Here is a 13,461-nt window from a genome sequence, read left to right as displayed (position 1 = left end):
AACAATTTCTAATTACTTTTTCATCAAATAATTACTGTTTTTTTCACAGTACTTTCCAGGAGCTGATGAACCTCTGCAGTATCCTTGCCAGTATTCAGATGAAGGCCAAAGCAACTCTGCCACTAGCACAGGTACATTTGTATAAGTTAGAGAAAAAAAAAAGCAACATGAAATGATGCAGATAGATTACAAAGTACATTCTTATATTGATTTTGAACTCAAAATGGAAAAGATTTCCAAAATCTTGTGCATCAGCAGACCCTATTTATTTTGTTAATACCTCATACCACATCATATTTAGTGTTTTCAGTCAGATGGTTTTGCTGAAGTGTACATGTAATGAAAAAACAGCTTATACTAAAAGTTGTCACCAAATTCCCAGGTTTAATGTCTCCATTTTTTCCCCATGAATGTTGCTAGCACTTGACACTCCTTTACTCATGTAATGTTTAGGAGTTGTCAGGTTAAAATTTATCACTGCTCTTGAAAGCTGCACCTGCTTTAAGTTGCAGTCTCCACAATTTAAACTTGTATTTGTTGTACAATAAGCTGCAGTAAATACAGTAATTTAAAATAAGTGCAGAAAAATCACTAGAAAGGTGGATGGAACAAAATATGAGCTAGATTTTCAGGTACTTTAGCCCTCAAAGAAATAATTTCAATAATAAAAAAAAAATTCAGTTTTCTCATTGATAAGAGTACTTTTATTTCCACTTAGTTTTTAATCTTATATGTCTTCAGCTTCCTCTGCTTGGTTGGATTATTTTCTATCTCCAAAGGAATTGCTGCTATTTTGGATAAAACTTCACTGGCTACTTTGCAACTTAGTGACCTTTATATTAACAAAATCTTTACAGCTTTTACTTTCACTGACTTTACTAGTTTTTCTCCACCTCTCAGCACATGATTTTAAGACATAACTTAATCACTTCAAACTGTGAATGTATATATGTTGGCTGATATTTTTCAGGTATTTGTGTTCCTATGTGGTTAATGATGGTCTTTGTCATTAGTTGGGAATGAGGTTGCTGTTGTGTTGTTAATAGGACAGCTACCCTAACAATTTCAAAGAGAGGTAATATTTGACTTCAGAATATTATCATAGTATTTAGCTACATATTCTTTTTTCACTCCTCTTGCTTCTTGCAACTTGTCTTCCATTAAAAGTTTTCAAAAGTATTGCATTAAAGGCAAGTTAGACTCCTGAGAGCTTTGCTGTGTAGAGACACACTTCAGTATTTTTAGTGGGCATTTTCAAATACTTTTCCTTGTTACTGGCTTGTAGGTTCATTCATGGACATCACTTCTACAAACACAAGTAACAAGAGTGATGCTAACATGGAACCAAGTGACTTCCAAGGAGCTTCTACCAATGACACTATTAAACGTTTAGAATCAAAACTGGCACAGCAAATCAAAAGTACATCCAAGCAGCCGGTAAGCCAACTTGTACAATTTTGAACCAGAGTAACAAAATGGACATGGGTGGACATGAGTGTTGTATCTGCTCTGAAACGTGTCCTCATTCAAAATTGTGCAAAATTTGATCCAGTTAGTTAAAAGAATCTGAAAAGAAATGCAATAATTATTCCAAAAAAGGTAAACTGGAGAGTTCTAATAAGATCTCTAATGAAATGAAAAAAAAGTTCATTGTATTTAAAGGGATTCATTAGATTTAAGAAAATTTTTTTGAAAATTGATGCCTTAATTTATAACCAAAATATTAGTATTACATGAAAGGGTTAAACATTTAGGTGAATTTTGAAAATACCTTGGAAATACCTTGTTTTATTTCAAGTAGAATGCAAAAAATACAAAGATTCTTTTATGACAATACTGGACTAATTCTGCTGATTTTTTTTATCTGTGTGAAGTTAGATTGTTTTCAAGGCTTAGTTACATTACTGCCATTTATTGTGTTATAAGTTTTAAATCTTGTTCCTTTGAAAATGCACATTATGGAAGCATACTGGTGCATATTATGGAGGGGCTTCTGCAGAATTTTCTTTTCTCAACATGTGACTGTTACCAGGGTGACCCTGGCCGTTTGAGTTTGCCCCCGTCTCGTGGGAGCAGCGTGGAGAGCTTGTCAGACGTTCGCGCACGGCCACCGTCAGCCCTTGTGTCTGGAGAAGCCAAAAGGATGAGTGCTGACATGTCTGAAATAGAAGCAAGAATAGCTTCCATCACAGGTAAAATTTAATGATGTTTGGGGAGTAGACTAAGGAATTGGAAAGAAATGAAGGAAAATGTAGAACATGCATAGTCTTACAGAAAGTTGGCAACAGTAGCCATATGAAAATACTTGAGGTGTTCCTGCAGTCTTGATTGTCCTTTATTAATTGTGGGGGGAAATGCCTTTATTTATGGTTATACACTCAGCAATATTGAGTATTTTGAGTATTTTAAAAGTTTTAGAGGTTTTGTTGAATTAGATTTTTACCTTTTTAAAAATGTGTTATGAGACTTCTAAATATCAGACCTATTCCAAATGCACAACGTCCTCCTTTTTATCTGAAATAGTGTTATTACATCTCTGCTAGCATAATTATTTATATAATAACGTTTTCTTTAGGGTTGTCTCTATAATACTTCTGAAATTAGGAGGTAGATTTAAAGTTCAGCATGTTCCCAAATAAATTTAAAAATCCACTTTGGCAGATTTCAGAATGAGAAATGTAATTACATTTTATTCACCAGGTTAAGAAAGCATTGTCTTTTGTTAAAAAAAAGCTACAGGTGTTTTGCCAGGTTTTCTTTAGATCTAAACTGTCATTTCTAAACCTTAAATCTTGGAGAGAATTAGAATTTATCTGTAAGTATAAATACATAATTTATGGTGAAAGCAATCTTGATTCATCCCAGAGGAGTGAATTAATAAAAATGTGTACACTTGGCAAACACTTTCTTGTCTCTTTTCTTCATCAAAGATATTGTTTGTTAATATATGTAAACTTCAGGTTTTAAGTTTCATATGTGAAAGTTTTTTGTGTTATGGTATATAACCACAGATTTAAATATTTAAACAAAATTAATTTGGCTAATTCAGGTTTATTTACTTGTTTGAGTATTTTTCTACCAGTATGAAAATTAGGGTAGTTGAGTAGCTGCAATGAATAAGAAATTGCACATCAAAAATCTGGCTTTCTTGTGCACCATGGCTATTTCATTTTTGTTCTTCATTGTGTTATGGTTACTCCAGGATCTTGTTTTACTAAATACTGAGGTACTGAAATAATATTTATCTTGCCCTAAATTATTTTTATTTTCATGTTTTTATTTTAAAGTCTTACTCCAAAATCTTGTCTTTTGTATTGTTAGTCTTTGACTGGATGACTATGTAGCACATCTCACCCTGAATATCTCTAAAGGTTTCTTAACACAGAAGGCAGCTGTATACTTACTTGGTAATAACACTATGCTGGTTTTATTTTAAAACATGTCAGGACTCACTTTGGTCACTGACATTCTTAATGTAACTTTTTGGCGTTAGCAGAGATAACCTGGCCCTCCTTTGTATGAGTTTTTATTTTTCCTAGTTTGTCTTCTTTAAGTACATTGCTCTGAAATAATTATTACTATTCAGAATAATCAAAGGGCTTTTTGTTTTGTTTTGATTTTTTTTTGTTATGACTGTAGGCATCTTTTTCTTGAAATAAAAGTACATATTAAGCGCACTATTTTTTTTGGTTTGGGGTGCTTTGGGTATTTTTTTTGTGGAATCTACTTCTAGTAGAGGGCTATGAAAAATGAGATCAAGTACATATGACCATAATTTTTTTCAAAAAGAGATGAAACAGCACTGTATTGGGTTTGATTTTTGTTTTTTAATTTTGTTAACTGAGTGGCAGAACTAATATGCTGTGAACCTGAAAAAAAACTGCGTGGCTGGGAGAGGATTGGGCTGTTGTTAAATCAGGTTGAAAATTATTTTATCTTGTTCCATCGCCCTTTAGATTAAATGCAAGAGTAAATAATGTAGTGCACATGACCATTACTTACTGTATGAGTATGCTACAATGTTCTACCTCCCAAAGGAGATGTATTCAAATTCTTCTCTAAATAGGAGCTATTTATCTTAAACTACAGAAGTTGTAAAGTTTAAAAAAAAGTATGATTAGATTTTATTTCAAAGTGTATAATGTTTCTTGAACATTATTCAAAAATTAAAAAGCTGGTAGTTATATCCAGTTTTCAAAACAAAAAATCTTCACTGGCAGGAATGACTATCAAATGTAATAAAAGTGAGCATTTTTTCAGAGATAGATGAGATTTGCTTTGTATGGAGGTGTTTCAAGGAAACAGAAGTACTTAGCAATTAAACTTTTTCATAAAATAGTTTGTACCCAACACTAAAGAGAAAATGTTAGTTAAGTTCAGGCAATGAAGATTGTTTTCTGAATGTACAGGTGAAGTGAAATAATTTAATTTGTTCTCTGTTTGGATAATTACATTTGGTTTTCCCTTCTGTGTTGCCATGCTGCTTTCTGTGTTTGACTTTTGTGTTGCTAACTATAACTAATTACACTGTGTTGTAATGATGGCTAGTTCTGCATTTTTTGCTTTTTAACAGTTGCTTTACTATGTGTAAGCATGAGTGGAAGGCAATGCAGTTTATTCTGCATGACACATTTTTGCATGAACTCTAGTTTAACCAAATATATGAACAATGCAGTATTAGGAATTTAATAATTTTGCTCTTGCCGTTTTAGTGTTTTGCATGTGTATTGTATATGTGTATTTTTTCAGCCTATTCCAAGCCTAAACGAGGCCATCGTAAAACTGCTTCATTTGGCAACATTCTGGATGTCCCTGAGATCATCATACCAGGTATCGCAGACCAGGTGAACGGGTCAATTGGTTAAGATGCCGGAATAATGATCAGACTGCTAAAATACTTCTTGCTCCAGTTGCCTTAGGACAGGCTCAGAAATTATCCACTACATTTTTCATCATGCTTCAGTAAAGAGGAGCATGATACTTTGTTAGAAACTTTCTTTTATCAGTAAATTATTCTGTCTTGTAATTCAAATTTACTTCTACTGATAAAGGACTTTTTCCCTTACGATCTTGATGTTCAGAGTCTTCCTAGAGAGTAAAACTGTATATGCAGTCCTGTATTGCAGTACCTCATTTGGTAAAAATGGACCTAAGTTGAAAAATTTCTGTCTAGGTAATTGTTTTGCCCTGATCTTCCTTGTGTTTGGGGTCCCATTTTTAATGAGATAATAATAGAACAAAGAACTAAAATAAATTATGTACAGAATTTTAAATCCATTTGATATTTGTGGATTAAAACATTAACACTTTGTGTAATTCTTATACTACGCTTTTCTGGGGCTAAAATGTGTGTGCATGAAGTATTGCTGTTGTGTTTAAGGTAATGCAAACTAAAATTACTAGGAGAGGCTTCTGATAGGAAAATAAATTAGTATAATCAGGCACCATGGATGTTCCCATCATTTGGGGCTTTAATGAATAAATGTCATGTATCCCAAGTCTTTTTTTAGTTAGCAGCATGACATTTTTCTTTCCTTCATTTCATACTTCTCAAAGCCTAAAAATAAGTATAATCAATCCCAAGCTGTGAAAGGCATACCATTAACAGTATGCAAGTCACTTCAAAATGGTATGTCAGGGGCAGGAAATGCAAGTGGTAATATCTAGAAATCCACTAAAACTGTGTCCCTCCTATTCTAAATTTCTGTCATCTGAGGAAGTTTCCTTGTAAATATTTATATTCTTAGGTATTATAAAGTTGAATACAAAAGATAATTTTCTACAAAAGTTTCTTTCAAAAACTTTATTGACAGTTACAGTAAAAATACAGAATATAAAAAAATAGATTCCAAAGAGCAGTAGCACCCATAAAAAGAAAACCTCTTTGGCATTGAGGCTAACAAATTGGCTTAAAAATTTGCTAGAGTAGCTTTCCACTGTAATTTTCAAGCAGTCCTGGCCTGCACTGACATAAATGAAGTCCTGAGAAAGCAAGGAAAGTGAAAGTGAAGACATCTGTCCAGTTTCAATGTTAACTCATGATGAGAGCCTGGTTAATAAGTTCTGGGAGCTAATGAGTGTCACTTGTCTCTGTACACTGTCTGCCCATAACAACATTGAGGCTTGCAAGAAACCTTGAAACTTTTAGGCAATAATTAAGAAGTCAATGAAATAAAATACCATCTTGTTTTCACAAAATAGATTGTACCAGTCTATTGGTTTCTTAGTTAATCAGAGGCAGTCATTAAAAATTATTCACCTGATCTATTTTAATTGAAATCGACTGGATGGGAATTTCAAGATAATTTGGAATAAATATGAAAGAAATAGAAACCTATTGAAATAAATTTAAAAAAAGGTATAGGGTTGGAGCAAGCATATTAATGAGTTTTCTCAATTTTTACTCCTAAGGTATTTAAATCAAATGAGCAATAATAAAATACCCTGTTAATGCTTTATCAGAAGCAACTATTCATTAAGATGAGGACTAGAGTATCACATAGGGAGAGTTTTGCTGTGACTGAATATGTGAATAGCAATAGGATAAAATCCAGGGTCATGCATTAGCAACAATTTCTATTAATACGATAACATGGGACCATAGCACATGCATGCAGATTAATCCCAGTAGTATGGGCCACTAATCTAATGTAACTGTGAAAAGCTGAAATCTTAAGGTTCATTTCCAGGAAAGGTAAGGAAGCACTGATGCTGTTGCTGGCCCTTGTTGAGTTTCAGTCAGGAATTGAACATACTATTCTGGTCAGCCATATAAAAGAAACATACATGCACACAAATATATTAAGAAGAATTACTAGGATAAGAGGGGTATAGAGAGAATAAAAAACAAATCTGAAAGCATGGCTTTTTTTAGCCCACAAAATGAAAGCTGAGAATGAATAATTATTTTCTATAGATGAATCTGCAGCTAAAAACTAGGAAGAGAGAACTACTTAAGCTAAAGGACAGTACTGGAACTACAGAAAGAATATGTAAATTATTCGCAAGTAAATCTGGGCTTTATATTGAAAGTTTTCCGGTTGTCAAAACAGCTTTCCAGTAATAATCCCAAAACCATAAAAAAATGAGGCTAATCATTACATGACAGAATCTGATCATCTGCCCAGTAAACTAATTATATTCATCTGTATATTTCTCACTTCTTTCCTTTCTTTATGCTCTCAGCACAAGGTTCTCAGTTCTGGCCTCTGAACACACTTCTCCCTTTCTAGACCAGTAAGTTTCAAACACCCCAAATGGTCACCACCATCTCAATCCCACCCAGTTTTGTTCCATGCTACTTCTGCCACAGACCCAGCTCCTCCGGACTTCCCTGGGCACGTCCCTCGGTGGGACGAGCTGCTGGTCCCTGTCCTTGGAGCCTCATGAGTGCCGGTCTGTGCTGCTGCCTGGAGTTGTGCTGAGCACATGGTAGAGCAGCTGCTGCCCAGAGAGGGGAAGCACCAGGCAGGCATGTTACCGTGAGTCAGCTGCTTTGGGCAGGGCTATTTTGGAAGTATGAGTACTACATCTGCTATCATTGGGGGTTTTCGTAATGCGTTGCCTCAACTGCATTTCGTCCATGAACTGATTATGCTTCCAAGGTCATAAAATACATACTTTATCAATTAAAGGTAAAATACTGGCAGAGTGGGAAGTTTTTAGAATATATTTGCTCTTCTTTCTAAATAAGTACATGAGGGTGAATAGAACTATTTGTTCATTTAAGATGCTATTTTGTGTTACTAACTTACGAAATCTGAAAACTGAAAAATGGATCAAATAATTCTTCCTTTGTGTAACAACTTAGTAAATGAGTTTGCAGTGGTGGTATCCTGCAACCAGATAGCCTAGTGACATATCAGTCCTTTTTTTTTTTTTCATTTACAGTATGCATAGTACAGGTTATAAGCACCAACTTTATTTTTATATACATATTTATCTATAAAAATAAAAACCCTACCAAGTACAAAAGGTTTAAGTATCTCTAAGGAAACAAAAAAATTGAGTTCTAGTTTATATGCTTTTTTGATAGAAACCATTCAAGCAGCATCTAGCAAATATGCCTACAAGTACAGCCTTCTCTTCACTGGCAATGTTAGACATCTCGTGCATTTAACATGTGTGCATTTGGCTTTGTAATTTTGTCATCTGAAACTGCCTCAGCATTATGATTTTTATAGCATTGACACTGCATAAATGGTTACTCAAGATAGACACATTTTGTAGAGGGTCTTTAGAAAGTGATTAGGGCTTATGTATTCTGTAGGTCTGTAGTGTTTTTTCTCTACTTTTAGAAACAATATATACCGAAAATCCCACCCTTGATTCCCATATCACTTCATTCTTCTGAAATTCAATGTTTTAACTTCTTCAAAATGTCTGGTAGCACTGTTACAATCACTGATCATCCTGCAGTGTGAGAGAGGCTTGAGCCCTGTAGGTGTGTAAGGAAGAGAGAGGACTGTGAGTAAATAAGAAAGTGTAAAAGGAGATGCAAGTGTCTGCTAAAGGGCAGAGAGAAGAGGTCATAGCTGGTCTGGATGTTTGGCGGCTGGGTGGGGGTGGTGATCAAAACCTTAATAAGTTGTACAATTTATTTTTGCCTAGAGTATGTAGGGCAGGACATGATGGAAGTTTCCTGTTCCTTTAGAATTTAATTTTAGAAAATAAACAGCACTGTGTGAAATGGGTTTTTCAGAGGCCATGAAGTATGTTTGTGACATTCACTTTTTAATCTTAAAATCCTATAAGTCACCAAAAACCTGACAATGTGCATCAAGTTACTGTGGATTAATTTCTGTCCATGTACTATTTTCTTCATTTTTATAGTGAGGAAAATTATTTTTAAATGGACATAGAGGTAAGAACAAGATCAAAACTGGGAGAGGAAAGCATAAAGAAGTACCTATGATGGTTTCAAATAAATATTTTTGTGTTGTGTTGTGTAGCTTATTTTTCAATTGAAATTTGTCTTGAATCTGGAGCAATAAGTATTTGTTGATTCGTAGTCTGTTTCTGCCTTGTTAAAGCTATTTGCCAGATGTCTGCAGTATATTACTAATTAAAATGGCATTGCCTAGTAGAGCTTGCTCTTCCCTCATGCTACTAACTTCAAGATATTTCATTTAAAGGTGTTCATTTTTTACAACAGTAATTTTGGCCACTCTTTCCCCCCCATTCCTTCACTTCCCGCAAGGCATTTTCTTTTCTTTCTTGCACCCCACCCTGATTATTTTAACATTTTGGCAGCCATGTTCTAATATTTCAGCAACACATGTGCTGGGTTCTTTAAATTCACAAATGTTGCTAATCTGAAATGAGAATTTCAGATATTTTTGCAAGCCTATTTCAGCTGAGCTAATTTTATAACAATGTTGTTGAATGAAATGTGCGCATAATTTTGTATCAGTCGTGGGTGGATTGCACATATGTTGAATATTTAGATGAGCTGTGGCAGCCAGATGAAGTGTCCACAGCACAGAATTCTATTAAATGTATAATCTTGTTTGTTTAACGATTACATAGTGGAAAAGTTCACTGCAAATGAACAAGTTCAGACATTTTGACATGGATTTGTCATTCACAAGATCCCTAGTATCAAAGTATTAAACAAACTTAGTCATTGTTGCTTTGGTAAGTATATACTTTCCCTGAATTCCAGAAGCAAAACATCAAGACCACAGAACAGTTTCAATTCAAATCTATTTGTAATCAGAGCAAAAATATATTCCTGTTTTAGAATCCTGGTTGATTTTCTTCTATGTTTATTTCTTATAGTACCTTCTATAAATTTTAAAAAGTCACAACAAATTGATAAAGTGACACTAAACATTTGTATTGCTGTTTTGTGGTAGTGTATTCCTACGTGTAATAGTACCTATATTTAAAACTTTAAAGGCTTATTAAATATATCAATCAATATTAAATAGTCTTACATTTTTGTAGTAACTTGCAATGCAAAACACGTGTCAGGATAGGCTTGGAGTCGTGGGAATGATGCTGAATGAGAAGTATCTAAAAGGTCAGCAATGTGCTGCCTTTTGCAGGGCATTGAGTGAGCTCTGTTGGTGGCTGGGTGTGGGGTCACTGGGCGAGGGGCTGCCACGGCTGCAGTACATGTTTCAGATGCTCCTCTCCAGTAGCAGAGTTACGTAATGCAGCGCGAAGAGCAAGAATTTTGAGCATTGTCAGCTGTTACTCAGGACATTTTGGTGTTTCCTTTTGGACAGCTGACCTGCTCTCAAGAGATAATATAAACAATCACTGTAATAAAAATCAAAGTAGCCAGGGAGATTCTGTTGCATAATCTCCTTTTATTTTTAAGGAGATTTTGTTTCCTGAAAATGCCTTTGATTGCTTGTCAGTGCTAAAATTTAAACTGTTTTATGTAGCTGTCACTGGTAGATAATTGCAAACAGGTGGAAAGAGAAGAGGAAAAGATTACAGCATTGTGCTTCGTAGGTTGATGGTGAGATGTGATTTAGCTGAACAGTCTCCTTTTCACACTTCTCAGAGCATGAGAACAGGACATAGTTTCGCTCCTCTGAAGGAGACAGGAGACCAGAAGGAAGCGCTTTCGTTTCTTCCTTTTCTTGAGGGGAGTGGCACACAGGCAGAAGTCCTTGCTGTGTTCCTTGAGCAAGCCAAAGAGCAACAGGTTAAAGCTGGCAGCCTGTTATCTTTGCGGTTAGCTTTTAGAAATCCCCATAACGTAACGCACTTGAAATAGATGTCGTCATCAGCTCCTGCCCCAAGTACTAAGCCTGACCAAATACATGTGACAGAAGATGGTGGAGTAGAGTGCAGCAGCTATTCATGTGGTAGGAGTGGTTATTGTATTAGGGTATACTTTTTGTTGACAGGCCAGCATGTTTTGAGTTAAAATTCTGCAGCTGTCTCTCTCTCCCCCTCTCTCACTTTGTCTCTGTGGATTTGTACAAATTCCAAGCTCCTCTGCAACAGTCGCACCCTTCTTATTTTGTTCTGAATATATTTCACTGGTTTGTTTTTGTTTTGTTTTTTCCCAGCAGGAAACGGACAGCAGAGGCGCAGATCCATTCAAGATCTTAGTGTTGCTGGAACAGAGTCCAGTCAGGTAATGCCCTTCTCATCTCTTCTTTGCCTTACAGTAAAGTCAGCATCAAATCTGTACTGGGGAACCGATCTGGAAATCACCTCTGATGCTTTCATAGAAATGATGTGGAAGCTTGGCAGACTGTAGTGTTGTTTGTATTGCATTGAAATGGGATTCCACGAGGGTAACTATGAATGAGCTCTAGATGAGAAGCATTTTCTGTATATCTTATGCAGTATTTGTCACTTTTATGTGCACATGTTTTTTTGTGTAGTGCTTAATTTAGTTAAGGGCACATGTTACACAGGAAAACCTTTCATTTCTCTGTGTGTAGAAAACAATTGTAATTACTACTTGCTGGGTAAAACAGTTATATATATATATAGACTCACTTTCTGCATGAAATTAAAAAGCATGTGCATCAGTATAATAAATGTTATTTATTATCAATCTCTGAATCCTGAATAGGAGATCACAGAGATATCTCTATGTCTTGTGAAAAGTTTACAGCAAGATATTGTCACAAAGTTTTGTTTTAAAAATACTATTTCAAAAATATATTTTATAATAACATAGCTGTTTGTCTGGTATTGTAAATGCCATGGTAACAGAGACATGTTATGTATGCTACATAACATGCTCCCAGTTACATTTCAGTTTTACATGAGAAAAATATAGCTAATTCTTCATTCAGATGTGTTTATTTTATGTTATTAATTGCTTCAATAATTCACAGAGGCTATTGGGTCACTGTGAATTGGCAATTTTGAGATCCCTACTATTATTTGAGTGTGGGATTCTGGTGCTTAGCATATTCATCAGGTTAATCAGGTTTCCTTATTAAACAGCCTACTGCATAATCTAAAATAGGTGGTAATTCTTGGGTGGTGTAATTATCAGGGAGATAATCTTTGATTTTTCTTTAATTCCATGGATGTGATAGCCACAGAAGTCTCATAAATCCTGTAGGTATTAGTAAATTTACTGTGTACATCTGCCAGAAAATAACAAGTCTACATAATGCATTTTAGTATCTTCAGAGAAGACAGAGACTTGTTTGAAAGAAACTAATCTGCAAAATTTAGGAAGTAATTTAGCCTATTCATTTAATTGTAGAATTAAAATTATGCAAGACTTGGGGGAAAAAGCTAAGTGACAATACATCAGTTATACCAAATTGAGCTGATTGATGTGTGAATATATTTAATTACAGCTTTTTTATTTAAAAGTTTTCATTCTGTTCATTTTAATGAATGGTTGATATTTCAGATTTTCATCATTTGCTTAGTATCTTAATGACAATTGTAATAATCTTTCTTTGAAAGCTGTCAAACTGCTTGTATGGGTGTTCTAGCTGAATTGTCTTTGTGAACAGAAGGATACAGAAATTTTGTTTTATGTTTACCTCACCAATTTCTCCTATGGGTTTATAGAAGTATCAGAGTCACATTTTACTTTTTTGCTTCTGATAGTGTACATATTGGAAATGTAAGTGGAAGAATTGCAATTATCTGTTGCTATCCTGCTGTTTCTTTGGAAACGTTATGACAAAATCTGGAAAACATAATATTTTAACACACATGAAAAATGCAGTTTCAAAGACATTTTTGCACTGTCCATATAAACAAATAATGAATTTTTATCCTCTTTTTGATGTAAGTAAAGATCGAAAAGTCTGCTGAAACTAATGCTGACTTTTGATGTATATATGCTTGGATATTAAAAAAAAAAAATTGAAAACAATGAAGAAACAGAGCACAATGAAATTATTGCTAAAGATCTAAGATTATGGTTTTCTATAGTGCCTTGATTTTTTTATTAAAAGTTTTGAACTGCTATCCGTATAAGCAATCTACAAGCCAAAGCAGGAAAAGCATCTGCATGGCATAGCTCTGGTCAGTTTATCCAATCTCCCCATATGCACCATACCATATATAGGGTATCCTTTCTAATGTGAAAATCCTCTTCCCCCTCCCTCCCTTCATTGCAAACATCCTTCTTCCCTGCATTCCATTCTCCCTTACACCCACTGCAGCACAGCCTTCTTCTCCAAACAGCCATGGCCCCGCGTGCCTCTGCTCCCTCACCCAGGCCATGAGAGGCCCTATCCCACTCCAAACTGATGGATTGCCACTGTGCCTCTTTTCTGGCCTTTAACTATTTGACACAGTAAAGCTGATCAGAAGCATTTCTACTGAATGTATTTTTCATAAAAATTGCTGCTGTGTCAGTAGAAAATGGTTCTTTTACAACTACTGGTTTTAATTAGAAAGGTTTTTCCAATTCTGAATGGATTTTTTCTTAAGTTGGAGGAAAACACCAAGCTTATATATAAATATTCAAATATATATATGTATATAGTATTAATTAATATACAATTGAAA

At 34.7% G+C, this 13,461-nt stretch overlaps 1 protein-coding gene across 6 annotated transcripts in view; it reads left to right on the top strand.

The window, feature by feature from the left end:
- MAP3K7 (mitogen-activated protein kinase kinase kinase 7) overlaps positions 1–13,461 on the top strand; it is a 46,417-nt gene that overhangs the window by 21,117 nt on the left and 11,839 nt on the right. Inside the window, exons 9-14 of one of the 6 annotated variants that reach the window (XM_079297942.1) lie at positions 50–131; positions 1,286–1,437; positions 2,033–2,192; positions 4,549–4,587; positions 4,750–4,830; positions 11,034–11,098. In XM_079297942.1, the coding sequence (XP_079154068.1) occupies positions 50–131; positions 1,286–1,437; positions 2,033–2,192; positions 4,549–4,587; positions 4,750–4,830; positions 11,034–11,098 (579 nt within the window). Of the gene's footprint in view, positions 1–49; positions 132–1,285; positions 1,438–2,032; positions 2,193–4,548; positions 4,588–4,749; positions 4,831–11,030; positions 11,099–13,461 lie in introns of all 6 variants that reach the window. The other 5 variants (XM_079297941.1, XM_079297944.1, XM_079297943.1 and 2 more) reach the window with 5 other exon arrangements.

The sequence above is a fragment of the Erithacus rubecula genome, assembly GCF_903797595.1.
Source record: "Erithacus rubecula genome assembly, chromosome: 2".
Taxonomy (NCBI): Eukaryota; Metazoa; Chordata; class Aves; order Passeriformes; family Muscicapidae; genus Erithacus; species Erithacus rubecula.
Note: the sequence above shows the minus strand (reverse complement) of the source record. Positions and strands in the feature narration are given on the sequence as shown.